This window comes from Neolamprologus multifasciatus, chromosome 7 (genome assembly GCF_963576455.1).
Source record: "Neolamprologus multifasciatus chromosome 7, fNeoMul1.2, whole genome shotgun sequence".
Lineage (NCBI taxonomy): Eukaryota > Metazoa > Chordata > Actinopteri > Cichliformes > Cichlidae > Neolamprologus > Neolamprologus multifasciatus.
The window spans coordinates 20325597-20353494 of NC_140445.1; the positions used below are offsets into that span (position 1 = coordinate 20325597).

Below are 27898 nucleotides of genomic sequence, written 5' to 3' on the forward strand. Positions count from 1 at the left end.
ATTCTGATTGCAAAAGCTACCAGACAGGACAGGATTTAAAAAAAAGTGCATGAGGCAGAGCGCTGTGCAGTGTTTGGTCGAATACTGTATAATACTGTATCATCATTTTCTTCTTCTACATAAAAGAATGACAAAAAAATACGGTCGATATTAAATCTCAAAGATTTTTTTGTCTCATGACCTGATAATATCAACCGTATAATGACAATAATGCCTTTTGATAATGATCACATGAGCACTTTTAATATTTTGTTCCCTTTTTTTTTTTTAGTTTACCTTGGCATGAAACAGGGCTCTTAGACTTTTTAATTCAATGCAAAATAACTAAAATATCAGTACATTTCTGCCGTTATTTTAATGTTAGGAATACATTTAATGAATCATCTATTTACACAATAGATCATAAACAGCCTGAGACGTCGAGAAGCTAGAACAATTTAAGAATTGGTCTCAGTTGTTGTTGTTGTTTTTTTTTTTAATTCAGTCTGCAGTCATTATAAAGACATGCATCAGCATGGCTCCTTGGCTTGCTTTGGTAAGTCTGCCGTAAAACTGATAATGACTCATACCTGCGGTTTGGATAAATTTAAATGTTCAGACAACCACGTGTGACATGATGCATTCTTAACAACTTCTAACACAATACGTTCTAGTGCACAAAACAAAAAAAACATCCTCCTCTGTAGTTTTTTTTTTTGGCACACTGCGAAGTGATCCAGTCAGTGCACTAGACTGGATACCCTGGCAAGCCAATTCTGGTTTTGGTATATGTATGACCGCTCTGGTTTAGAAGTAACACGAGAGAGAACTTTTTAGAGCTGCAAGCTTTGGTTTCCATATATTACAGAAGAGTGAGATAAAGTGAAAAGAAAACTGTGTTACAAAAAATGTTTGTCAGCGGTTCTTTAGTCCTGTAGTGACTTATGCCAGCCTTTCATAAACTTCCTCCAAGGACAGTGAGTACACACAGAGTACAGACCATACCTGTACAGCATCGCACTGCAAACTCAGACATCATCTAAAAACACTCCGAAGAAAAACTGAAGAGCCCAAAATGATTATAGTTGAATTCTGATGGAAATCTGAGATGCAAAGAGTCTGGAAATGTAAATAAACACATGCTTTTAGCCTCTAACAAACTAACCCATATTATAGACTCTGCCTTTGTTCCCTCATAATTTAACTCTTCTTACCGCTGGAATGATCTGAGAGGGAGGAAAACGGAGAAACTGTTGCATGTTTAGCTACTGTAGTTCTCCTCTAGGATATCATTAGCTATAATTCTGCCCTCAAATGGTAACCAGATGACAGTGCGCGTGCGCGCGCGCACACACACACACACACACACACACACACACACAAGAGCAAACAATTTCCACCACATATTTCTTAAACACTCTACTTGCTGCATTTCCTATTGCTAGTTAGATCTCATTAGAAAGCGCTATTAATATAAAAATAGAAAAAAATGTGAGTAGTTTCTATCAGATAAGAGAGACGTGATCGAGAGACAGGAAACGAGAAATGTAGAATTGCCTCTCAAGCAGCGGCATGTGTGAATATGCTATCTGCAGGTAGCAGCCAGTTTAAGGCAGATCAAAGTGAGGACCCATACTGTCCTGGTCCCCAGCCAGAAGACCTCTCACCTCGAGGCAGGCCGTGCTAGCCCTGTGGACGTGACAAGGGTGGAGGGGAGGGACTGCCTGCGCAAGAGCTGATAGAAAAGGAGACTGATTTTTATCTGTGGATCTGATCACATCTGTATGTTTTTTAAAACAAATGTAGCTCTTCAAAGATTACGATACACTGGTGGAGATGAATGACGAGCTGTGCTACAAAAAATGATGAAAGAAGGATTAACCCCTTTCATCACCACTGTCTATAGTCTTTTATTCAGACTCTTAATTTTATTGTCCATTGAACAATTAGGGATAATAATGAGGATTCAGACTCATGACAGCTAAATTTGAGGAATATTTTTAATTTGGATTTTATATGCTTGAAGTAGTCGGTAATAATGGGGCTGGCAGTGATGAGGGCTTGAGTCCTGCTAATGTGAAGGCAGAGCTTCCTTTTAAAACATTCATCACTTGTTTTAACCGAAGCCTTAACAAGCCAGAGCTGGCACAACACACGCATTCTAATAGCTAACAATGATCGTTCCTGCAGTCCTCAGTTTTAGACTTCAGTTGTGGATATGCATGTGTAGTACGCTTTTGTAGAAAAGTAAACAGCATGGTGATGTAAACCATCAAACTCAAGTTTTTCCAAGTTTAAAACAACATCGAGTCTCAGATGTCAAACAGCGTGCCAACAGCTGAAAAATAAATCAGCTTGAATTTTACAGCCCTGACTGTGGTGTCTCTTTTATGCGTGTATTGTGTTTTGTGGTTGGGTGTTGCGCGTCCGCCTTCAGGGGAAGTCTGGTCCTGTAGCATGCCAAGGACATTCACAGGTTAGCACATAAATCACAGTAAATAATTCACTCTGGAGTTGGGTTGTGAACTCTTTGTCATCATTAGCATCTTGGAATTTTCTTTAGACACAGGCTGACATGGTTACAGGACTCCCTAAAACAACCACGCAGATTCCTTCAGACTGTTACCTTCAGGTGTTCATCTGTACCAGGAGCAGTCTGAAACATGAGCAGCACCTCTGCCACACATTTGTTCTGACTTTGGCACACAGTAGTCATTAATTATAGTTAGTGGATAGTGCTTGTTTTTTTTCCATCCAGCTCAATTATAAATTGGAAAAAAAAAAAAAAAAGGAACACCTGTTTAGAAACCTATTTCATTTAGGTACCAGTGAAACATGGGATGCTATTATAGCTCTCATGTCCTGCATCATTCCACCTTGCTAATACTTTCCTGTCGACATTCCTGTCAATGTTAGTAATAGAGGTAAAACAAAAAAAAGATCAACCTATCTAAAATTGAACTACACATACTGAAGTTTTGACGTTAGCATTTTAGCTGCCACCATATTATTTTGTCATTTTGGAGCCAGAAGCTGCCATATTTGGATGAAAGTGTGGAGTGTTATTAGCTATTAGCTAGTTATTAGCTAATGGTAGCAAGCTTGCAAAGTTTAAAGTCAAAGCTCGCAGATGTCCAGATAATTAGTGCTTAATAACACGCTAAACAACTACTAGCATTTCATGTAGGTGAAATAAAGTGCAAAGTCAGTTAATATGTTTTAAAAAACGAGTTTAGGGGCTACCTTACAAAATAAAACACCTTGAGGCAATTGTTGTTGTGTTTTGGTGCTGTATGGATAAAACAGAATTGAATTGAACTGAAAATTCCAAAAACGCGACTGTAAAATGTGATTATAAATTTTGAACTTTGAACAATATTTTCATGAGTTTTACATCTTTTCCTATTGATAAAGACTCTCCTTATACTACAAAAAAGTAATTAAGTAACAGATAAATAATTAAATGACGGAAAAGTGTCTGTTTTTAAACTGTCTAAGTTGCAAGGAAGAAAAGTAAGGAAATGAGAACTGTTAACAGGGTGGAAATGTGGAGAATGGAAATGGAGAATAAAGATTATAGAACTTTGTCTGCTATAGCATAGAAAATGAAATGCATGTCTTCCTTTCCCTTCTGCTTTGTAACAATTCTGGTATGATGCTTATTGAGTCGCTCCATTGTTTCTCTTAGTTTATTTATGTTGCAAGGGCTTTCAGCCAAAAGCAATAAATTTAAAGCTGACCCAAGGGTGGCATTACAGGACAGGTTGTTGAGAGCAAAGGAGAGCGAGCGAGCAAGAATGACAACAAAAGCCACTGTCAATACAAGACAGCAGGCACGTAAAATCAAAATACAAAAACGTTCCTCAACGTTTCATTCACAGGCCAAACCAAACAAATAACGCTCCTTTCTGTGTCTGTAAGGAAATTAGAGTTGGATGTTTTTGTCTTTTGTTTTTTGGGGGGTGGGGTGGGGGATAGATTTTAAACAGTTTCTTTGTTTAACTTTGTTACTAGCAGGCTTAAAAACTACATCAGATGAACATTATCTGAGTCATATGCTTAAGAAATAGGAGAACCGAGAGATGCATCTGGCTCTTCAGTTCATCCATCTACTGTTTGCCAAAGCCTCAACAAAAATGATCTCAGTGGAAGGGTGTTTGTCCAGAAGCCATTGTTAAGAAAGAGAAACAAGAACTGGACCGAGAATCAGCAGCTACGCTGATGGAGTCATGTATCTAACTTGGGGTTGTGTTTCAGGCAGTGATGTTGGGGATCTCATCAAAAGATGGAGTTATGAACCAAGAAAATTACGGTAAGTATTATGACAACGATCCAAAACATATTTCCAGTGTTTGGTAAAAGCACACCAGGATTGGCCTCGCCAGAGCCCAGACCTCAACAATATTAAGCAGTGTGGGATCACCTTGATCAAAGGAACTAAAGGCAGCCAACATCCAAAGAAGAGCTTTGAAAAATAAAGGAGGTCATACCAAGTTAGCTACAATTGTACAAACTGTTTTTGTCCTATTTACTGTATTTTCATGTATCCTTTCATAGGAAAATTAGGATTTACTGAAACATATGTAAGTATAAAGAAATATAGGGTGACTTTTGCACAGTACTATATGAAATTTTACACACAGTGTGACTTTTACAGTACTAAGTGATTTCATTTTATAAATTATTCACGAAAACCAAACTATTAGCACTCTTATTACTTTAACTTACTAACTTTATATGATGAAAGATGGCATTTCTACCGTTAGATTTAAGTAGCAGGAAAAGATAAATTAGCAGTAACGTGCTGATCCTGGATCTTTTTTATTGGACCATTTTGTCACGTTAGTATTCAGAATCTATAAAACCCCTCTAGTACAGGATTTCCTTCATGTTTCATGATATGCATTGCCTTTCATGTAACTTAGTCAGTGTAACTGTAGCTGATGCATGCTAACAGTACAGACAGAGGAGATTTAGAGCTGCCACAGTCGTGTATACAGGATGATCTGTGATAAGAGGCAAAGATGTGAGGTCCTGACATTCATGTCTCATTTAATAAGTGATCAGAGGCCAGCGCCACAGATGCTGAGACAGGTACATCAAAGAACTCAGGGGTCTTGCTACTAGAGGATATGGAGAACACTGCAGGATCAAAGTGTCGGAGACTGAAAAAGGGAGAAAAACTGTAGTACCCTATAGAAATTAACTGCTGCTGCAGCGGGTTTTAAGTGCATATAGCTGTGCTCTTGGCAGCTCTCTGAATACTGAAAAAAGGCTTCAATCATATGTTCTCTCTACATCCCAATACTCTGTGTGTGTGTCTGTGTGATGGTTTTTAGTATATTTATAAAGACCTGCAAATAGCATATATACATTTTTATGAGGACATTTTGATGCTTCTTACAGTGAAACTTTACAATCCGTAATCACAAATTTAAGATTACCTCATTCCTTAGGAATAAGCACACAGGAATGCAATTAATTATGATCAAAGTGCAGGTATGGCATTTTTAAGTCTGTCTTACAACAACACTGCCTTTATGAGTGGACTTCTGCTGTGTATAAGAATATGGTTGGTGTCTGCGTTTATCCAGGATGATCTGAAAGTAACAAGCATTAGATGAAAGCTCTCCCTAGACTTACCCCGAGGAAACCTTTAAAGGCCACGTTACCGCTAATTGGCTGAGCCTATTTCTCAGAGGACGATTACCACAGCAGGAGAAAAAATTCTGACGTAAAACAGCAAGCTGTCAAAAGAGCCACTTTTCTGATGATTGTGTGCTCAATTGCAAAGATTACTACACATACTGACACGCTTGATTCATCAGAGCCTATTGTGAGCAGCTGCCGAGGGGGTAGGTGCATCCAAAAAAAGACATAATGCGTTAATCACGAGAAACTAAAGGTGCGTGGCGATGTAAGTATTATAGTATTGCTTCGACAAACACACACACACACACACACACACACACACACACACAAAAATCATTAAAACATTGGCAGTTCTCTTTATACTAGAGCCCAACTAATTTTTACGGCCCATACCGATAACAATAGTTAATAATTAAGAATCTGATACATCAAGTTGTATATTTTTTTCTTTCAAACACAAACAGATTTCTCTACCATTTGTTACATGAGTCCTTATTGGACTGGATTATTTATTTACACTCTGCCTGACTCTGATTGGCTCAGCTAGTCCGCAGGTGTGTTAATGACCTAAATACTTTGCAGACTGCCCTCTGGTGGATAAACTATGCAAGCTCAACATTCAAAACATGGATAAAGTGCATTTCCCCCTTCTAAACTTGAAATTTTAAAGTTTTATTTATTAGCAATTATAAATGTTTATACTAATAGATTGGCAAATAGCTAATATTGACTGACATATCAGCCTAACTAAGTGTCTACAAGAAAGTATGCATCTTCTAAAGTTCAACAAGCAAACATATTCAGTGAAGACTAAGTACACTTGTGAAGCTTTGGGAATTCCTGTCAAATTACTTCTCGGAGAAAGGTCTCTATGAAGAGTAGGAATAATTACTGTGACAAAAACCTAAATTCATGGAGAGTGTGCTACACTGTTTCTTTAAAAAAAGACCATAACATTTGATTAAAAGGGAATAAAATCAATGAACAAATTAATTTTTGGCGTTCCACTACAATATATTTTATGCTTTTGCATACACTACTCCATATTCTTTCTGCCACTCATATGTGACAAAACAGGTCAAGTCACTGGTGACGTATTGAATACCTCTGTGTGAGTGGTCATACATTTCCCATGGTATTGTGCTTTCATGCATGCATGTAAGCATGGCTCCAGTCTTTCTCCCAAGCCAGAGCCCAGAGCAGAACAGAGTACAATGATGATTAATCCAGTATGTGTGCGGTTAATAGAGTGTAGGAGCCAATCAGTAGTAGGACCAGAGACAATAGCAGGAAGTAACCACGTGAAGGGGGGCTGCCGGTCACCATGACCCTATGGATATTGTTCTGTTGCCTACCAAGATTTGAAGGATGGAGGGGAGGAGTGAAGGACACCATGAGGAGGGTGGAGGGCAGAGCATAAGGGTAGTGGTCATAAGTAGGAAAAGGCAAACTGGAGGAAGCAAAGCGAGAAGAGGTAACAGATAGTAAAAATGCCATGAAGGAGACAGGTTTAAGGTTAGCTTAAAACTACAGGAAAGAACAGCAAATGAGTGCGTACGACCTGCACGTCTCAGACAAATTGACAGCTGACACACAGACCACCAAAGAAACCCACCCCGCCCCCAGTGTCATTCTATAACCGGAGTCCTGCTCTGCGGCACGTACACTTCCACACTGAGGGGCCAACCAGTCTGTAATATCTCAGCTCCAGATTCCTGCTTTGTTCTCCGTTTGGACGGCTTTGTTCACAAACCAGAGACCGGATGTCTTCTCAGTGACTAGCTGCACTCTCCTTTTCTCCCGGGTTGCACCCAAGTGCTCTCCTCATTATCTGGTGCCCTTTATTTTTATTTTATTGTTTCTTTCTTTGAGAAGCAAAATACTTTCTTTTTTCTTTTCTTTTTTTACTGAACCAAACACAAAAAAACCCTTAATATTAAAACATGACACCACATATTTATCATGTGAACCCACTGCTGTACAGTACAATACAGTACAGTATATACTCATTGGATATTCTACTTGCTAGTATCAGGTTGAACTGCTTTTGCCTTCAGAACTTAATTCTTCATGGCACAGGTTCAACAAGGTTCCTCAGAGATGCTGGTAAATATCCGGTTGTTAAGTCTGACGTCACTAGCCGTGTCTGGGCCTAAACTCCGCTGCAGGTCCATATATCAAACGATCACTATGGCATTACTGAGAGTTGAAAAAACTGTCTAAAGTCTTTTATCTTTAATAAAATGATCAGCGTTCTGCTCTACCAGGTGTAACAATTGAGTTTAACATCCAGGCATCCATGAAAACGGAATTTATGACATTTAACGGAGTTAGAAGTTAGCAGGAAGTTAGCTCGCTAGCTTCTATCTAAATACAATATAGCATGTCCTGACTGCGGGGTTTTGGAAACAAATTAAAATGTACAGCTCTGTTATCACTTCCAACATAAATGAAGACAGAAAACTAAACAGCAGTGACGTTTGTAGGGTTACTGAAGTTTAGCTAGCTGGTATATAATGATGTGCTACGTGACCGCCAGCGACACAGCTATGTTAGCATAATATAAACAAGCTAACTTTTTTTGCACTCGATAAAAGTTAACGTGAGTGTTCTCGGTGGTCAGGAACAAATGTAATCTCATGGCAGGATGCTGTAAAAGGACCAAACTTCAGCCAGGAGAACAACTGAGATAATCCATCCACAATACGAGGTTAGTCATTCATATACTGCTGCATGGGCTGGGCTGTAGTTACATCCTAAGGTATTAAAAACTGAGCTTAAATAAATGATTAGCGGTAATAAAAGCCGAGGGAGGTCAACAGTGATCACTGACTGTTTTAGGAGCTTTTTGAGATTAAATAGAAGAAAATACAAAACATTAAACATGTTAACACCACAAAAGCCATATTAAACTACTTTAGGCCCGGAAGTAGGATTCATCACGTCATCACTTAACGACCGGATAGACATGAGGCCTTTTAAGTAGTGTGAACTCCTCAACATGGTCAAGAAACCAGTTTGAGTATCTGAGCTTTGTAACATGATGCATTAAACTGGTGGAAGCGGCCATCAGAAGATGGGCACACAGTGGTCATAAAGACGTGGACACGTTCAGTAATAATACTTGGCCAGTTTGTGTCATTAAAACAGTGCTCAAGTGGTACAAGGGAAAAAAGCATTGCCCAAACAATTACATTGCCACCACCAGCCTCAACGGTTGATATGAGGGAATATGGATCCATTTATTGTCCAATTTTGGTGAGCCTATGTGAACTGTAGCCTCAGTTTCTGTTCTTAGCTGACAAGAGTCTCCTCCGGGGTGATCTTCTACTGCTGTTGCCCATTTGCTTCAAGGTTTGACATTTTGTGCATTCAGCAATGCTCTTCTGCATGTCTTGATTTTAACAAGTGTTTATTTGAGTTACTGTTGCCTTCCTATCAGGCCGACAAAGTCTGGCCATTCTTCTCAGACCTCTGACATTAACAAGGCATTTTTGCCTAGAGAACTGCTGGTCACTGGATATTTTCTCTTTGTCAGACTATTCTCTGTAAACACTAGAGATGGTTGCGTGGGAAAATCCCAGCAAATCAGCAATTTTGAAAAACTCAGACCAGCCCCTCTGGGACCAACTAACACACCATGTTCAGACTTACTTAAATAACTTGTCTTCCCTGTTCTGAGGCTCGGTTTAAACTTCAGCAGGACCTCTCAATTGGGTCTACATGCCTAAATGCACTGAGTTGCTGCCATGTAATTGGTTGATTAAATGTTTGTATTAACAAACAGCTGAACAACTATACATACAAAAGTAGACATGTCCTGAGAAAATGTTTAAACTTTGCCAAAGGAATACTTTTACACTTTGCTTTCTTACACACAATTAAATATGGAACAACAGAGAATAAAAGTCACAAGACAACACAGTACAACAAGTGCATAAATTCTATATTAGGGTATGGAAAGTGGCTTGCATTCTTTCAAATGGCCAGTAGGGGGGCAAGCCGTGTGGTTGCAAGAATAAGTCAGAATGGTTAGCATTAAATGGGAAAATTACCCTACTGATCACTTGACTGGTGACCTCAGGAAACACTTTGTTGATGAGTTTATGGTCTCAGTTGCTGGTTTCGAGCCTTATACAGCATCTTCAATTGGTAAACATGGTACTCATTAGAAGCAATAAGGATGAAAAAGGAAGGTATACTTTAGGGCAAACAATTAAATGATAGTCCATGACACGGTGGCCACATCCATGTTTTGTCTATACCTGTTTTATTTTAACTGTCTCTGTCTTATTTATTTGATTTTGTGTGAAGGAATTTGTACGTGAGGGCGATTACAAGTATTCTTTGTATACAGCCTTTCATGTTTCCCAGCATCCATTGGATACGTGGCATGAATCAAATACTTGCTCCCTGACCCCTGGATGCTTCTGTCGTTACAACCTGAAATTGCACGTGAAGGCAGGTCATTGTGACTGCAGGATGACATTCCACAGAGGCCAGTGGAGGTGCAGCAGAACCTTAAAGCAAAGGGAGGAAGCCCTTTCTCACTGGGTTGCTCACACGCCCTTGCACAAATGAGAGCTTTTCCACGTCCGAGGGCTATTTGTAAGCGCATTGTGGCTCCTGGAAAAAGGGGAAGTGAATGTTGGAAGGAAGTGTGGATTGCAGACGGGGACTTTGGATGATGTAGTCCTGCCGTGCAGTAGCTGGAAGTGATGACTCTGGAAAAGTCCAGTACATTATGAGTGGAAAAATACCTGATGATTTCTTTCTATCTATTTATCCTTCCATCTGTGGGGGCTGTTAATATACAATAGGGCAGTTTAGCAGCAAAGGGTTCACATGATAAATATATAGGAGTAATCGGATCGGAATGTGGGAACCAAAGTTGTGATACATATTTATATTTTCGCCTTTAATCTTGATGCAATTCTACTGCCTCTTAATTAAAATTGATATATCTTTGCTAATTTTACCATCTAAGAAGTTGAGAGGAGTAATGTTTCTATGGCACAACTATCAACAGCTGACAAATAATAAGGAGCAATGTCTACTCACAGCTTTTTCTTAAGTGCCTGTTAAGCCAAAATAGTTATGAATCAGTGGTTTAATTGTTTCTTCCACAAAGGAGGTGGAACCTTGTGTGTGCTGCATGTGAGAAAAAAACAACTTCAGACAATGTTTAGACCTGATTCTCATGACATTGTCCAGTTTTTGTATGTGAGAACAGCTTTGGTAGAGTGTGGGCAAAGGAAGAACCCAATATTGCATTACCCTAGTCCAGTTTTCTCTTGTTTTGGGGATTTGGTTGAAGATGCCCTCTAAAAGTGTGCTTCCAAATCACAATATTTGATATTATATATAAAGACACACTGATCAACCGACCAGGAACAGGAATCAGATACTTTTCAGCATCCTCGCTTGGTGACTGGCTGGGCAGCATCACGAATGTCAGATTATGAGCCCATTCTTTTCATGCATGCGCATAGTAGCACAGGAAAATAGTCAGTTGGACATTAGCAAACACACAACACTGTGATCAACAACACTGTGATCGGTGTGGTTGTGATCTGTTAGCGAGTTCTTACTGAGGAAGACACAAAATTGGCCAAACTAAATTGGCAGGGTTTGAAAAATGGCGGGTTTGATTCTAGTGTAGGAGTCGCTCTCATGGCTCATGCAGTGATGTCACTCGGTGCCCTTCTGTCTGTTGACATCACATTTTTGGCATGACTCAACTGGCTTTGAACCCCGCCCAAGTAGGTACTGAAAAAGTACCTGGTAGCCCATACTACTGCCAAACGGAAAACCAAGTCAAGTCGAGCAAAACTGAGTAAGTAAAAGTAGAAAAGAAGCTTATATCAGGTAAAGATTGTACAGGAAGTGTGAAGTTCAAATGATTTTATTATGAGAATAAAATTTTGCTTTGAAGAAAACCCTTTAAATGTATATGCTGCCAATTATGGTTTTTAGAATGAAAATCCAAATTGTCAGAAATTGGTTTGTCAGCAGGCTGCAAGGCCATGGGTGCAAAAATATTTATGTTGGAAAAAATACAGAATTTCATAGTTTGTAGGTGTATAATGGCACAAATTGAAACTATTCAAAGACAAAAGAAATAAATAAAAATCCCCTGATGACTAAATATTACGTAAAGGAGAATGGGCATCTAATACAGATTTTTTTTAGAGTTTCATTATTTGTGAGCATGTCAAGGCATAAGCGTAAATGCTTTTTTCCTCAGAAGGTGAACAAGATACCCCATGAGGATGTCTGCATGTCTGCCAGTTTATTGTGATCAGGAAGACTTGTCTGCAACAACATGCACGTGCTCATCAGGGAGGTTTCCAGTGGAAAAGTACTGTACAACCAGAATAACTACTAGTCTATGGGATATTCAGCTGTCCATGTCTACAACCAAGGATCACTGCTTAAGTGCAGCAAGTTACCAGCAGAAAAGAGAGATCCCTGTAAACATAAATACAGAGCCAGGATGCTGAGAATATATATTTATTTAATAGAGATTCATGACAATAAAAGCGATGACAATACTGAAGAAACAAGACTCCCTTTCTATTAGTAACAAAACCATGCGCAGTGGGGTATGCAGTTTGTAATTTAATGTAATAATGCTGGTTATCAGTTAACTACGAAAATTCTAGTCATCTAACGAGCCACAAAAAGATGTACATACTTTCAAACACAAACCCCTGTGCTTATCATTCCACCCAAGGTTTACATTGATTTTGTTTTATTTTACACTGTGGTCTCTTGTGGAAGACTTACGTACCCTTCCTGTTATCTTGAGGGCTATTCAAGACCAAAGAGAGTGTCAGTGAATGGCCTTGTTAGTATGAGAAACAACTGGGCATCAGTGGCCTTGCTTTATAGCTGCATGACCCCACAGGGCATGGTTTTGCGATCAGCTTGCCAGGGCTCAATATTCACACAATCGGAACGTGAAAGAGTAACTGGGAGAAGATGAGAATTGCCAGAAACAGCTGAGAAATGTCAGGGAAAACAAAACAGAAAATGTGGCACTCAATTCCCAGCTCTGCGTCTCTGATCCCGATTGCAGCACAGAAACGCTGATGACCCCATCTATCTTTTGGCCCTTAATGAATGAACGGAAACGACAATCTTGGCTCAGAAATGATACAGCGAGGAAGCCATCTCGATCGCTCACCTAGATCCATCTTAGCCCAAGCTGCGTGAGCGGCGCAGCTCAGCTCAAAGGCCAAGAGGGGAAGGAAAGAGGAAGACACTGTAGCTTAAACACCATGAAGGACGGAGGATATTTTGGCTCAGAAAGCAGGGGAGGAAGCGAGGACGGTGACAGGGGTGACCTAATGTGAACTCTCGTCACCTCAATGAATCGCAAATCATGTTGGAAAACACAATGCTCAATACCTTATACAGAGAAGCATTCCAGCTGTAAAATTACTTTTATTCTGTCGATGCGAGACACGTCACGTTCAGAAACACGGCTGTTGCCCTTTAGTCTGCAAGTAATGCAAGTAAGAGGCACTTAGATCCCATTTAGAGAAGATGCTAAACCTCCTCAATAGTTCAGGAACTCAGAATAACCCTATAATATATATAAGGTTACTTTCCCTGTCAAGATTTTAGAAAAAGTTGCCTTTCTCAAGTTTTTTCATAGTTTTTTCATACTTGAATTTTAATATGTTTAAGAGATTTCAGTCTAATTTAAGAAAGATGCAGATTTTGCCCTGTTAAGAGTTTATAATGATATCTTTTTATCTGCTGATTTTGGCTCTTCTGGACTTTACTGCATTTAGACAATGATCTAAACGAAATATTTTTAAACTGGATTTCCTTATTTGATGGCACCTTTAGATTCCAAACTGCTTGCCATTCCTAACTTCCATTAACTGCGGCATCCGTCAAGGATCCGTTTTAGGTCCTTTTTTACTTAAATTGTACACACTACCTCTCTTGCTCTATTGTTGATAGATACAAAATTCACTATCACTGTTATGCAGGCAAAAAAAACAAACACTTCAACAAAATGACTTCACTTTACTTAGATTATTTGATTTGGCATCCCAAGCTCCACAAACATCCAGATAAGATACTTATCTTCCAAACTGCAGTTGAAAATCATGGTGTTTTTATGGAGAGTTCTTTGACTTTTATCGATCAAATCAAGGATGCTGTTAGACAAAGCTTTTACCAACTGAGAACCATCAAGTTAAAGCCAGTTTTGCAGCTAAAGGATTTCAGCTGGACTGCTGCAACTTTACCTCAAACCACTCTCTCTCTCTCAGTTGCAGATGATTTAAAATGCAGCTGATCAATGCTTAACCAGTACAATGAAAATAGCACATCACTATCTGTGATATTTCAAATAGATTTTAAAATTTTACTATTTGTTTTTAAAGTCCACAATATATCTGTAATATATTGAAGAAGTTCTTTTAAAAAATCTTTTATCTCTGCATTTTTCCTCTGTGTCACGGAGGTTCTGGCAATTTCTTAAATCAGCTCTAGAGGACGCTCTTTTTGTGCTCTATTATATGCTTTATTACAGCTCACTGTAAATGTTTTCTATTGTATTCTATTGGCTCTTTTGAACACTCATAGATTTTATTTATGTTTTCATTCTTTTCATTCTTGTTTTTCAAAGTATTGGGTTCTTGGTGATCTGGAAAACACTCTGGGTCAATATGTCTGTGAAGGTTCTCAGCCATCCAGGTCATTGTAGTCTAAGGAGCTTGGAAAGAAAAGTGTATAGACTTCTTTAAGTTGCTTGAAGACTCTGGGTCAACTTGTGTTGTTGTTTGTACACTGACCTGATAGTATAGTTTGTACAACATTTGCCTTTTTGTCTTATTACAAAGCGGGAAAACACTGCATGGGGACTTCAGCTAAACTAAAGAATGCACGTACACAGAAATACTGAGGCATACATTTGTGTATTTTGTGGACTGAAGTCACTATTAATAGATTTGCATTTTCAGACTATATAAATGAGAAAGTATTATAACTTCTATCACGATACAAGTATTGTTTTGAGACACACTTGGAGAGAATGTGAACCTACTCATTAAGTTTTGCACGAGTGCTGTTAGAGATAATCAGACGCTGACTAAAACAGCGACTGCCTCAGAAACCAACAACCCACATCTCTTCTGTGTGAATCATTTGGGCATCTACGCATATATGTTATGCAAACATTTGCCCACTAGAGGGAGATATAACATCATTATTCACAGTTACAGCTCACTCCTGCATCTGACCAGCGGGTGTCACTAATGTTTTTCAATCAACAAGTCACATACAGTACATATAACACAGACTCATCTTGCACTCTTATGTTCCTTTTTTTTTCTTTTAAAAAAAAGAAATTAACAACACAAATTGCTCTTTTAGTACAAGAAAGATCATTCCTGTAATTATGTTTAATATTCTAGTAATTAATCAAAAACCAGACTCCAGCACCCTTGACTCTGAACTCCATTTGGTGCACATTATTCCTTCACCTAACTACCAGGGGTCACTCTCTAACAGCAAATCACACAGTATTGCTAAAGCTTCTTAAAGTTGTGACCTGTGAATGGCTTTCTCACACCTGTTCACTGCAGTACTAAACTGGGATGGCTTAGTTTCACACAAGAAAAAAATCAGTGACTTACTGAGCGAAGATGGGGTAGGAACCTTTCTATGTCGTTCATGTCTATACCGTCATCTTCTTCAACCTTGTTTTTGATTATCCTGTAAGAGAGGAACGGGTGAGATCAGGAGGTTGTATGATGCTATAAATTAAGGTGGTATAGAGCAATCAAAACTGTTCTGAGTTCCACCAGTGAGACAAAATAACTGAACATAAATAAATGTGTAGTTTACCCTTCTCTGTCAATGTGTGGCAGGTGCTTTGGTGTTCCTCTGAAGTGTTTTCTGTGAAAATGGCTAAAGTCCAGCTTCTCTGGCTGCACGTCCCAGCCTGCACCTCTACAAGGAGGAGACAAAGTAACACTTAGAGTCATGGAGAGTCTCTGCATAAGTGCATATGAGGGGAAATGCAGATCTTTAGCAGGTCTTGTGTGGAATAACCTGGACTTTATTTGGATTACTTGCATGAAAACTGCTACAAAGTTGCAAAAACTCAGTTTAAAAATGATGTGGGACATTTTCTTTTTTATCAAATCCCTTAGAAATGATTTATTTGCCTTTTTATTTTGAAGATATAGAGAGACATTGTAATATTTCTTGATTTCTTGTTACATCACCATCCTTTAAAGTTATCCTTCAAATTATTTTTGGCTTTTCAAAAGGCCTTAATTACACTTAGGTTTTCACTAAATCCAGATAAAACTTCACAAGCTTATACTTACGAAAGCAACTGGTGTTCAAGAACCAGTTCCCTTGGGGGGGTACGTGAGATTTTATATAATGAATGGCTTGCTTTTCTTAATATTTCAAGTTGTCATTAATTAACGTAATGTATGTAATTTCTTAATGCCTGGTGTGTGAATGCAGAATTATAAACATGTGAATTGTTTATGCATCTATATCTCTGGCTCTATATGTGTATAAAATGATCTACACATTTCTGCATGTTTTATACTGTATAATTTATAATCTACTTGCAGGGTACCATTGTTAATGAGACCCTTAGTTTTTCTTATTATATCATCTGATATACAATATATAATATACTATGTTTCCATATTTCACACACGCACACACACACACACAATCAGCTTTTATCAGGAATGCATACTTGAATGAATCAGTGTGTTTTAGTAAAACATTTAACCCTGTAAGACGTCTCCACCTGCGTGAGGAAAAAACTGCTTACATCATCCCACTGTGCCGGCTGCATCACTCACTGCATGCTCCGTTGTGCCAGCGTGGCCGGAAGTCGCTGCTGTGCAGATGTTACCATGGCAACCAGTACTGCCTCCACTTTTAACTGATTTATGTTTCGCTCATTTCCTTTCTCTAACGTTTTGACTTTCGCCCCTCTGCTCTTAAGTCTCACGTCTAGCTCTTGTTTGAAAAACCTCTTGGACACACAGAAGCTGATTCACACAGAGACGTCATTTATAAAGAGTAAGTGGAGCACTGGGGCTAAACAGTCGAGCCTCCGGTAGCTCAGATGTAGTTTAAATGTGGGTTTTTTTCTCCCTCATGATTAAGGTTTAGTAAAGAGATACTTAGTTTGGAACGACAGCTGAACAGATTTGCTAAAGGTCAAGCTGAATGTTGAAACTACTGTCTTGGACTACAAAGATAAAACAGATTAAAAACAGGACACTAATGGAGCTCAAATGCTAAACTGCAACCGCTGACCACAAGTGGAGAGGAAATTTTAAAGAAGTGAAAAGAGTAACCAAACAAAATTACAAAATGTACCAAAGAGAGGAACAAACAATTGCTACGAGACTGTGCTGTCTACTGTCTGTCACAACACCATCCAAAAGCTATATCCAGCAGACAGGTGTGTGAAACAGAAAGGTACCTACCCATGTGAGTCCATTGTGTTAGCAGCCCATATGTCTGTCCCCAGGATGTCAAAGGATCCCTCTCTGTTGCCATTCTAGATAACACACAAGGGAAAAGAAGAAAGAATATTTTCAGCATGACTACAAAATACTTCTCACCAATCCCATGTCCACATTACTCAACTTGTATGTAACATTTCACAAGCATCCTCCAAATCATTTGTTCCTCCAAAGGTATTCTAGAAAGACTTCATTTGTAGCCTAGACTTTTCTGTGACTTAACTCCATAACCAACCATAACCAGAAGCAAAATACTCAACAAGCAAGGCCTTGTGTAGAGAATGAGCAGCTTCCTGCTTTACATTCCCTCATTGTTAGCAGTGTTTAGAGGCTAAGATTCTGAAGCATTCTGCTGTTGAAACTGAGACCCAGTTGACTACTGTTATATCCCTAACAAAAGGGAAATTGTTTCTCTCAGGATTTTGAGCAGCTAATGTGGCTAACATGACCAATAGCTGTGACTGTATATCAATATGCCAGAAAAATTTAATCAGAAACTGTGGAAACATGAAATCAGTGATTTGAATGAGTGAATGATTGGAAATCAGTAAAAAAAAAGAAAAGAAAAGAAAGGAATCCATGTATGTTAACTAGAGGTGGGAATCACCATACATCCCACGATACGATATTATCACAATACTTAACACACGATACGATATTATTGCAATTTTTTAAAAATATTTTGCGATATTCAGATTCTGTACATAAAGGTAAACTTTATCAATATTTATTTTATCTAATATCAAAGTCTCACACTCAGTCTTTCTCTCATTTCAGTCAGTTTTATTGTTGACAAACTGAACGGTTTGTATTACAGTCTAGTCCAACTTAACTGAACGCAACCATCTGGTACAATTATAGTTATTCTGAATTATGCAATTTATGAAAACTATGCAGCCCATTCAGCAACTGAAGAATTTGAAAGTAAATTAAAACAAAATATAATTTTACATTAAATAAAAAAGTTTTAAACTTAATTAAAATAAAACATGTCTTAAATTAAAATAAGTAAACTGTCATTTTTATTGCTGCAAAAAAAAAAAGTTAAACACATTTGGACAGTGAAGGAATGCCAGGATTCTTGCTCAGAAAAAGGATCAACATGCTCTGAAGTCAGAGCATGTTCCAGTCCACAAAAACCTTTTTTGTAACAAAATATCGATTTCTGCTGTCTCTGTATCGATACATTATTAGCAAACAAAATATCATGATACTACACAGTATCGATTTTTTCCCCCACCCCTAATGTTAACGTGTTTTCATTAAACGACTTTGTCCTGTGGCACAAACTAAGCCTATCTGGATTTTATGTTAATATTAACCAACAGGACATGAGGAAGCCTCTAAACTTTTCCTCTGCTGAGGTAAACCAAAGCTTTACTGGCTCTTCCTTTGCCCCTGCCTTTTTAATGCTCTATCTCTCTACAAGGTTTCATAATTTGGCTCAGGACCTTTTCAGTCTACCATGATGGAACTGAAAAATTAACTGCTGTGGCAGAGAAACAAATGGTCATGGACATTACATTATCATGTACTGTGTAATGCAGTGATCTCTGTTCAAAGCTCCCCTGGTCTAATGTTTTGTAGGCATACAACTCACTGAAGGTGGTGTCTACTCTGTAAGTAGCTAATGTAACTAATGACCAGCAAAATGAAGGCATTTTGCTAGACCAGCTGACAAATGAGAGCAAACCTGGCTTCTCAGGAGGGGCCCTTAAAGAGGATAAATTGGAGCACTGAAGCATCTAAATCTGTTCTGACAGCTTGAATGCACAAATGACCATGGTATCAGTGGGTTTTTTTCCACTTTCATCTTGATTAAAGTCATGTTAGGGAGGCACTTTCAGAAAGTTAATCCAACTCAAAAGCAGACAAACCCATGTGTTTCTGTACCTTGGCAGAACCTTTGTACTGGTTGTTGTGTCCCCTGCTGCCAGATCGTGAGCCAGATCCAGGTCTGGACCCTGAACTGGGCCTGGAACCTGTGCTGCCATTACTGCTGTGTTCCCATTCATCCTGTGGAGTTGAGAGAGTTAACGAAAGAAATTATGGTCTTTGTTTTTGGTTTTCCATTTTTCCTCCTTTTTGCTCATGCTTTGTGTGTATATATATTAGACCATTGCTCTAGATAGTCAATGTCAAAACCTGCTGAACATGGAAAATGGAAAAAGATTGACCTCTGCTGCTTTCTCATTTTGTTACCATAAATAGTCACATTTCAGCTCTATCCTGCTTTATTTTGTTAGATCATTCTAATCCATGCTGCTAAAAAGTCAACTCTGGAGAGCAACAATACAACAATAAAAAATCACCAAAATCTGCATTGTGAGAACGCACCAGAGCGACACACACAGACTCAGATTTAACAGACTAACTAGCTGGTAACTCACTTAGTATTTTTTTTTAATTACTGGCTCTAGCGTCATAGTGTCCCATGACAGTCACTATGAACATGCTTTCAATGTAGAAAGTGTAGATGAATGACTAAAGGTTGGTGTTACAGAGCTCTTTCAATCATACACCGAAGAGCTGACAGAGCCCAGAAAACGGACGAGCATGTACAGAACAGAGAGAAGGAAAACATGTGATTTAATCATTGTGGTGATCCAGTGACCAGAGAGTAAGTCGATATGCAGTTCGAGCAGACTGAAAGGGTGCACTGGATAAAATTAGGACTATTTTCAGATCAGCAACTACCATGTGCAACGGTATACATCTGACCTTGCCTAGGAGATGTGTTACAATGACTAAAGCTTTTGTATTATTGTTTTAGGCATCCAAGTTATTTTGGTTGTTAGTGATTTAACATCTTTATATTAACACAACAGCAGCATTACATTATGTTCAGCATAATGGTAAGGCAATCAACTGATAGGAGGCTACCTGTCTGCAAGCAGTTGCAGTCTGAATTGGACTGAGTGCAATCAGACTTAGAGAGACTGTCAAAGGTCTGCAAATAATCTGGTTTTTCAAATGCAGACAGATGTGTTGCCATCAGTCTGAATAAGTCATTGTCAATGAGCACAACTTAAGGATACTCAACTCAACTGTTAACCAGCTGGTTGCTGAATACAATTGTAATAGGTAAGTGTCTAGGTAAACAGAAACAGATTGCGTGTAATTGCCAACTTGACCCCATTCAATCACTCGTATCAGACTGTTAGCAAACTGATTTCATCTTATAGCAACAGTTATAGCACATGCTAGCGACAGTGTCGATATGCTCATTTTCCAGCAAACAAAAAAATTGAAGTGAGGCAACTTATCTCATCTTACTGGATAAAACAGATGTTGACAAAGTGTAATGTCATTTGCGGTGGACAAAACATGACAAGTCCCACTATATGTTATTGCAATGGTCAGCATCTCGCAAAATGTTAAAAATTGCAATAATATTGTGAGTCATATATTGTGATAATTTCATATCACAGGGTATCTGGTGATCCCCACCTCTATTTAGCAAAGATAGAGCTGTGAACAGACAAACACTCACTGGCTTAGATGTGCCTCGTCCTTGTGATGATGTCCAGCTACCATCTTTCTTATCATTGCAGTCATCTGTCCACTGAAGAAGAGAGAAAACAAAGTAGGTAGGTTAACAATTACGGCATATTTAAAGTCTTATTAAAGCATATTCAAATTTACTTTGAAGTTCTGCTTTTATAAGAGACTCAAAATTATGTTTCTGACCAAATCTTAAAGCCTGGTGTATAGTTTGTGTAGCAGCCAATAAACTAGGTCAAGGCAGCTGAAGCAGCTAAAGGTGAACTACAATGTAAGTTCAACACTGCCATGCTTTCTTTGCATTACGGTTCTGTCACACTACAATAAAAATAGGGACAGCTACTAATTAAACAATAATCTGTGGTTGTCCAGTGATTGGCCGTACATTGGTTGATCAAATGGCACATGCACAGGTCACCCTGGTGGAAAGCGAGGCTTGCAAATAATTGACTAATTGAATATATCTAATTCATAAATGCAGACGGATTGCCAACATGTTGGAATCGATCTTTCTCTTTCAATGAGATCATCTGAGATGTGTCTCTTTGCAATGGGGAACTCTATTCAGCTGGATGCCAACTGGTTGATTCTGTTGTGTTCGTATATAAGAGCAAGACTACTGAGCTTCTATGGCATGTTGTAGTTAAATCACCGTCCTGAATCAGTCAAGTCACTATTTGAAGTTGAACTTCTAAATTTCTGTTTCAAATGTCTGAGATTAGATGTGTTATTTTACTTTTCTTCAGTGCAAAACCGGCCAATCAGAGACAGTATTAGATGATACCGATCTATAAAGAACCTAAATCATTAAATGCCAAATCACTGTTCATACAAATAAAAATGAGAGTGATCCTGCAGAAAACTGTGAATAAACATATTTCTTCATCAGAGAATCTATATGGCACATAGAGCATACCAAAAATGTAAGAGCCTGTGAGAACGTGGCTCTCACACAGTCATTTGTCAACTGAAACTCAGAACATAACCTGCTCCGGGCCATATTATGTGTTTGGCATTAGTTACCATGGTAATCTAACTAGGTAAAAAGACAGCTACCTTCGTAACAATGAACGCTCTGACATTAACCTCAAAATACCACCCTAACCCAATAATCTATCTTCGTGGTACATCTCTGATGAATGCCCTTCCACTTTCTCTCTATTTACACAGTATTCATTACAACACTAATGGCAGCTGACACAGAGAGAAACCTTCCAGTCTTTTTTGGGAAGATAAAAAAAATCCACAGACACCACCAAGGCCTGGAATAATCAAATACAGTACTGTTAATGTGATATAGCTCTGACCTGGGGTACCTTGCAGCTACTGTCCAAGTCCAAGTCTCCATCTGCCTTGTCTCCCAGAAGCCCTTGCACTTGATATTCCAGCACATAGCTGTCGATAAAGCGCTCCAGCTCTTCTATCTCCTGCGAGCGTGTGCTCCCAGCCTCGGACGACGCAGACGCCACCGAAGAGCTCTCCATGGCAACGGGTGCAGTGATGGGTGGAGGGGGAGGAAGGGGAGGGAGGGAGAAAGGAAAGTGACCTGTGGGGAAAGGAAGTTTAAGAAATGGACAAGAGTAAGTGAAGCTCAACTTTTTGCAGTCATTATATAGTCATTATAAGAAACGTTTCAATATCGAGACACTGACTGTCAAAGAGGTGCGTGGACATCAGTCCAACAACCCAATACAGACAAACTGTTGAGTCACTTGATCAAATATATCCCTGGGAGATTTACCTAAAATAATCACTGCTTGCAGCTCAGGAACAGCTAAACACATTTTTCTTACCTTTTCCACCTCAACTCCCTGACATTTGAAGAAGGTACACAGCCTCCCTGCTGTCAGCAAACACACATACACGCACTGCCTGCTTCCAACAAACTGTCCAACACACAAGACAGAAAACTTGTGTTCAGGTGGAGCTACAGCAAGCCCAGGCAGGCACTCAGCTTATCAATCCAACTTTTGAAAAGTTGCTCCACAAACCCTGTTGGCTGTCACCATTCACACACCTCTCAATGTCAGTTTGTTTTCCCACCTTTACCTCGCCGTCTCTCTCCCTCTGTCTCCTGTCAGTGTTTTTGTGTGATCACCTGACCCCCGGCCAACAGGGAAGCAGCTTCCTGGCTGTCTGTCTATTGCTACTAAGCTCCTTTACATCACGGCTTGATCACCAGCCATGCAAAGAGGATTTATGGCTGGAGCAAGCAGAATGGTATCTGCTGAGCCCTTGGGACTCGCTGGGGAGTCCTGTGCATTTGCAGCCAACAAGTCAGCTACAGAAAGTCTAAAGGCTTTGTTTTGGCTATGATGCAACAGCGCTGCCTAATGCCAGAGTAATGGGGAGTGGTATTTCCTAAACATATTCTGCAATCTCTTTTTCCAAGATCAAATTTGATCTTACTAATTTCTGCACTGCATGAAGGGCAATGTTTTTCAAACAGACATACAACAAAGGCAGGATCATTTCTAAGTTAAGCTAGCATAACAACAACTCTAAACAAATTTAGAACAGTCAGAAAATAACATCAACATCCTCCACTAGAAGATCAGACCTCAGGTTCTGAACTGTTGTTGAGAGACAGTAACCTGAATCTCCACAAACACTAGCAGGTCAACATGTTATACATCTGACTCACAGTCAGCACTGTAATCCATACGTCTCAATAATATAATCCAGCATACATTAATGCCAGGGCTTTGATTAGCCTGGTGATTTGCAATTAGTAGGTTACAGAAGTATGCACACTCACGCTCAGCAACACGGGACCTGCAAGTTTATGAATGCATGCACACATGTACAAGTATAAGCATCCCCTGGCACACCAATGCTTATATCTACATATATGTTTGCATGCTTTCACATTTTTTCCAATCTCCGTATAGATGCAGTGATTCACTGCTTGTTACCTCTGCCAAGGTAACTCTGTTTTCACTACTGCTTTCTGGTTTGTCTTTTTGTCTGTTAGCAGGATTATGCACAAGTTGACAGGATGCTTTTTATGAGTATAGGAAGAGAGGTGGGGCATATGGAAAGCAAGAACCTTTTAAACAATGGTGTCTGCCTTGCCAGCAGTGCAGTACAACTAAAGGGTTTAAAAAGGGGTCCATTTTGGTGCCTTTAAGTTTTAAACCGTATGTCTGAGGAAAATTAGTTTGCTTTAATCAAGCATAGTTCTTCCTTAATTAATTTTTAGCGATACTGGATCTTATGTCACTTGCTGCAATTATTGCTAATCATAATCACTGAGAAAGCTGCCTAACAGGATGTAGGGTCACAGCTATCGCAGTCATGCTTGGTACATGGACTTGAGACCCCATTTTAAGGAAGGACAAACAATTCTGTGGCTTTGACCAATGGAGGGCTTTTTTCTAGTAGTTCAATCCAGCTTTGGAAATATATTGTGACATTTATGATGAGATTGTTTGCAAACTTGCACACCATAAAAGGGTGCACTGTTGGCTTTAGTAACGTTCTACAGAGGTTTACAAGTTTTCCCTGCGTTGTCCCTTTTTGTTGCCATTGCTGACTCAAGAGACATTTGTTATCTTCATGATATTTGGTGTATTTTAAGACTGAAACTAACACTTTTCATACTCATATGCAGCCCAAAAAGGCGAAAAATTTATCTGACAATCCAATCAATCCAAGTTGTGCCCCTCGCTATGTCCTCAGCCAAACCGGTAACAACCTGCTACTTTTGGATACTCCCTGTTGGTTGCCACAGCGGGTATCTCTGCATATCTGACCTGGCAGATTTTTATGCCAGACGCCCTTACTCATGCAACCCCAAAGGGATTGTTAGGATGCCTGGGTCGTTGACCCATGGTTTTTGAGTTTATTATATTATTTATCATTTCTAGTCTTTGGGTTTTCATTAGAGTCATGTCTTATGGTTTGTCTCTGTGTAATCCTTAGTTGCTGTCTGCCCTGGTCCCACATCTCTGTTCCCTCTGTTGTAGTGCCGGCATGTGAGTCTGTGTCTTTTGTTCAGTCTGTGTTATGTGTTTCCTGTTTTACTTTGAAGGTCTCTGTCTTATCTCAGTGTGTTCAGTTTACGCTTCCTTGTCTCGTGAGTTCTGATTTGCCCCAGCTGTGTTTCCCTCCTGTTGTCCATTCCCTGATTGCTCCCTCTATGTATTTAAGCCCTGTGTTTCAGTCTGTCATTGTCGCGATCTACTGTTTATTTAGCTGTGTGTTCTGTCAGTCTGTTCATGTAAGTTTATTTTGGATACTCAGTTTTGTTGCTTTTTTGAGTTTAACATTAAAGCTGTATTTAAGTTCACCTTTGATTTCCGTGAGTCTGCATTTTGGGTCTTTCGTATCACCACCCCTGCGTGCACACAGCCTTCACATAACAGAAGATCGCAACCAGAACATGGACCCCGCAGACTCTTTTTCCTCCGAGTTCAACGGTGAGATGATGCGGATGGTGAGTCTGCTCGACCGCATTGCCCAGTCACAGGATTTACGGACTATGGCAGTCGGGCTAAGTGCAGTAGATGCCATCATTCGTCATAACCCTCAGCTCTCTCAGTTTGCTAAGGACACTAAGTTGGATGGCACCATTACTGCCTGGAGAGAGCAAGTCAGGGCTGGTGAGCTTGCTCTCTCACTCACTACATCTTCCCCACCGCTGCCCCAGGACAACACACACTCTCCACCTGTCTCAACACTGCCACGGACTTCCTCTCCCTCCCCACACCAGCCGGATCCTCATTCGCCTGCCTTTTTCCTGGCGGCTATGTGGTCGGAGGATGAGGAGGAGGTCTCCTTTTCTCCACCGGTTCCTGTTTCCTCATCCCGAAGGAAACGGCGTTCAGGCCGCCGCCACTCCAGGACTGTTGCACAAACTCCTCTCGGGGGAGACGGTGACTGTTTATTGTATGCTCCATTTGAGCATTCTGACTCTGGACATTCTGACATCACACCCACTTCATCTGTTCTGCAACCTGGTCCTGCTGGAGGGTCCGAGGGGCCCGTCCGGCCTTCATCTGTTGGTCCCACTGGGGGTTCTGGAGAACCGCTCAAGCCGTCTTCAGTCTCCACTGGAGGGGCTGAGTGGCCCGTTCAGCTTTCTGTCTCCGCTGGAGGGTCCGAGGGACCGCTTCAGCCGCCTGTTCCCGCTGGAGGGTCCGAGGGACCGCTTCAGCCGCCTGTTCCCGCTGGAGGGTCCGAGGGGCCGCTTCAGCCGCCTGTTCCCGCTGGAGGGTTCGAGGGGCCCGTCCAGCCTCCTGCCTCCGCTGGAGGGTCCGAGGGGCCGCTTCAGCCGCCTGTTCCCGTCCAGCCTCCTGTTCCCGCTGGAGGGTCCAAGGGGCCCGTCCAGCGACCTGCGTTGCCTGCAGCGCCACCACCTGCGGCTCCCACGCCGTTCCCTGCAGCGCCGCCCTCGCCTGGTCCGGCCTCCGAGTCTTCGGCGTCGCCTGGTCTGGCCTCCGAGTCTTCGGCGTCGCCTGGTCCGGCCTCCGAGTCTTCGGCGTCGCCTGGTCCGGCCTCCGAGTCTTCGGCGTCGCCTGGTCCGGCCTCCGAGTCTTCGGCGTCGCCTGGTCCGGCCTCCGAGTCTTCGGCGTCGCCTGGTCCGGCCTCCGAGTCTTCGGCGTCGCCTGGTCCGGCCTCCGAGTCTTCGGCGTCGCCTGGTCCGGCCTCCGAGTCTTCGGCGTCGCCTGGTCCGGCCTCCGAGTCTTCGGCGTCGCCTGGTCCGGCCTCCGAGTCTTCGCCGTCGCCTGGTTCGGCCTCCGAGTCTTCGCCCTCGTCTGGTTCAGCTTCAGCTGCAGCTTCTGCGTCGCCTGGTCCAGCTTCAGCTTCAGCCTCTGCGTCGCCTGGTCCGGCCTCAGTGTCTTCGCCTTCGGCGTCGCCTGGTCCTGCCTCGCTCCATCTAGCTTCGTCTGCGCCTGAGGTCCCCATGCCGTCTGGTCCTGTCCGGCCTGCACGTCCTGTCCGGCCTGCACGTCCTGTCCGGCCTGCACGTCCTGTCCGGCCACTTTCCAGGCCGATGACTGGACGTCATTGCCGTCATGGCCGGCCTCCTGACCTGCCCGGGTTTGGACTGTTGTGCCGTCAGCCTCCGGGCCGGCCTCCTGAACCTTTTCGAGACTGTTGCCTGGGCCTCTGCGCCTTTCATGGGCTTTTTGTCTGTTTTCTTTTGGACTGTTGCTGGGCCGCAGTGCTGTTGTTTTGTTCTGTTTTGGGCTTTTGCTCCCTGTATTTTTTGTCTCTGGCTCCGTGTGTTTGTTTCATTTCGGTTAATCATTTTGTGTTAATCGAATGTGTAAACCACTATTTTACATGGACCCACTGTAAACGAACCATGGACAGTGCAAACTCACTTCAGACATTAAAAATTAATGGTAAATTAACTTATATATAATAAACTTATATAAGAGACGCCTAATCAAAGTCTGGGCTTAAATCCGATAATGGCATGGCCTTAAACAGCAGTGTGAGCGAATTAAAACTCTTCTGCAAAGAAGAGTGGACCGTGTAAAGATTGTCTGACATAAACAAGTCTGTGGCGCAAAAAAGGTTGGGGACCGCTGGTTTATGTCACACACAAAGCGAGGAAGATTTGGATATCTTCTCTCTCTCGATTAAGAAAAATCATAATTGGAAAATTGCATTTAGTATTTTCACTTATCTTTGTCTAATATTAAAATTTGATCATCTAAAACATGTAAAAATTACAAAAGAAATCAAAACTTTTTTTCACAGCACTGCGTTTATTCACTCGAGCTCTGAAGTTAAAAATATTGAGTTATAATACTTTTAACACAGTTTGAATAAGTAGAGCCGCAATCAATAATAGTGTGAATGCAACAGTATGTTGATAGATGCATATTGATAGTGGCTACAATCCAGTCAGATGTCCTACTGTTGTCCTTGATATGTAGTGTGGGATTACTGCCTAAGGGTAAACAGCTGCCAGCAATTATTGACCCTTTGATTGATGCAAAATACACGTAGCTTCTGGGGTTTTTTTGCCTTGCTATCTATGACAATTTCAGTGCTATTACAGCCTTTATGTGCTTTCTGTAGGGGATGAGCGAATCACCAGGTCCATCTCAATGGCATTAACTTCAGGATATAAAGCTTGTTCTGCATATCACAGGAGTGAGGCATCTGTGGAATTGGATGCAAGTCTACCCAGCAGTGTTTTGTAACACAGCACTCTAAATCTGCAGTTCTGATTTGTTTCATGGCTACATTGACTCAAAATCAATTTTTTCTCA

General features: G+C 40.7%; 2 protein-coding genes across 5 annotated transcripts in view; one reads left to right on the forward strand and one right to left on the reverse strand.

Annotated features, from left to right (window-relative positions):
• The window catches only part of ctif (CBP80/20-dependent translation initiation factor), a 77161-nt gene that overhangs the window by 32933 nt on the left and 16330 nt on the right, over window positions 1–27898 (reverse strand). For 2 of the 4 annotated variants that reach the window (XM_085165812.1, XM_085165815.1), the window contains exons 2-7: window positions 21974–22212; window positions 20656–20727; window positions 19056–19178; window positions 17124–17197; window positions 15502–15606; window positions 15291–15369 (exon numbers count right to left, since the gene is read on the reverse strand). In XM_085165812.1, coding sequence (XP_085021938.1) covers window positions 15291–15369; window positions 15502–15606; window positions 17124–17197; window positions 19056–19178; window positions 20656–20727; window positions 21974–22150 — 630 coding nt within the window. In that variant the 5' untranslated portion in view covers window positions 22151–22212. Of the gene's footprint in view, window positions 1–15290; window positions 15370–15501; window positions 15607–17123; window positions 17198–19055; window positions 19179–20655; window positions 20728–21973; window positions 22213–22459; window positions 22698–27898 lie in introns of those variants that run through there. The other 2 variants (XM_085165813.1, XM_085165814.1) reach the window with 2 other exon arrangements.
• Window positions 25051–27223, forward strand: LOC146514166 (uncharacterized). The gene is made up of 2 exons (XM_085168798.1): window positions 25051–25270; window positions 25482–27223. The coding sequence occupies exons 1-2, from the start codon at window positions 25051–25053 to the stop codon at window positions 26549–26551; spliced, it is 1290 nt and encodes a 429-aa protein (XP_085024924.1). The 3' UTR covers window positions 26552–27223.

Bases quoted from the DNA above. Each gene is read 5' to 3' on its own strand.
- LOC146514166 (XM_085168798.1), top strand. From the start codon at position 25,051: ATGGACCCCGCAGACTCTTTTTCCTCCGAGTTCAACGGTGAGATGATG. The intron at 25,271-25,481 runs GTGAGCTTGCTC...CTCATCCCGAAG, and splicing joins GAGAGAGCAAGTCAGGGCTG to GAAACGGCGTTCAGGCCGCC.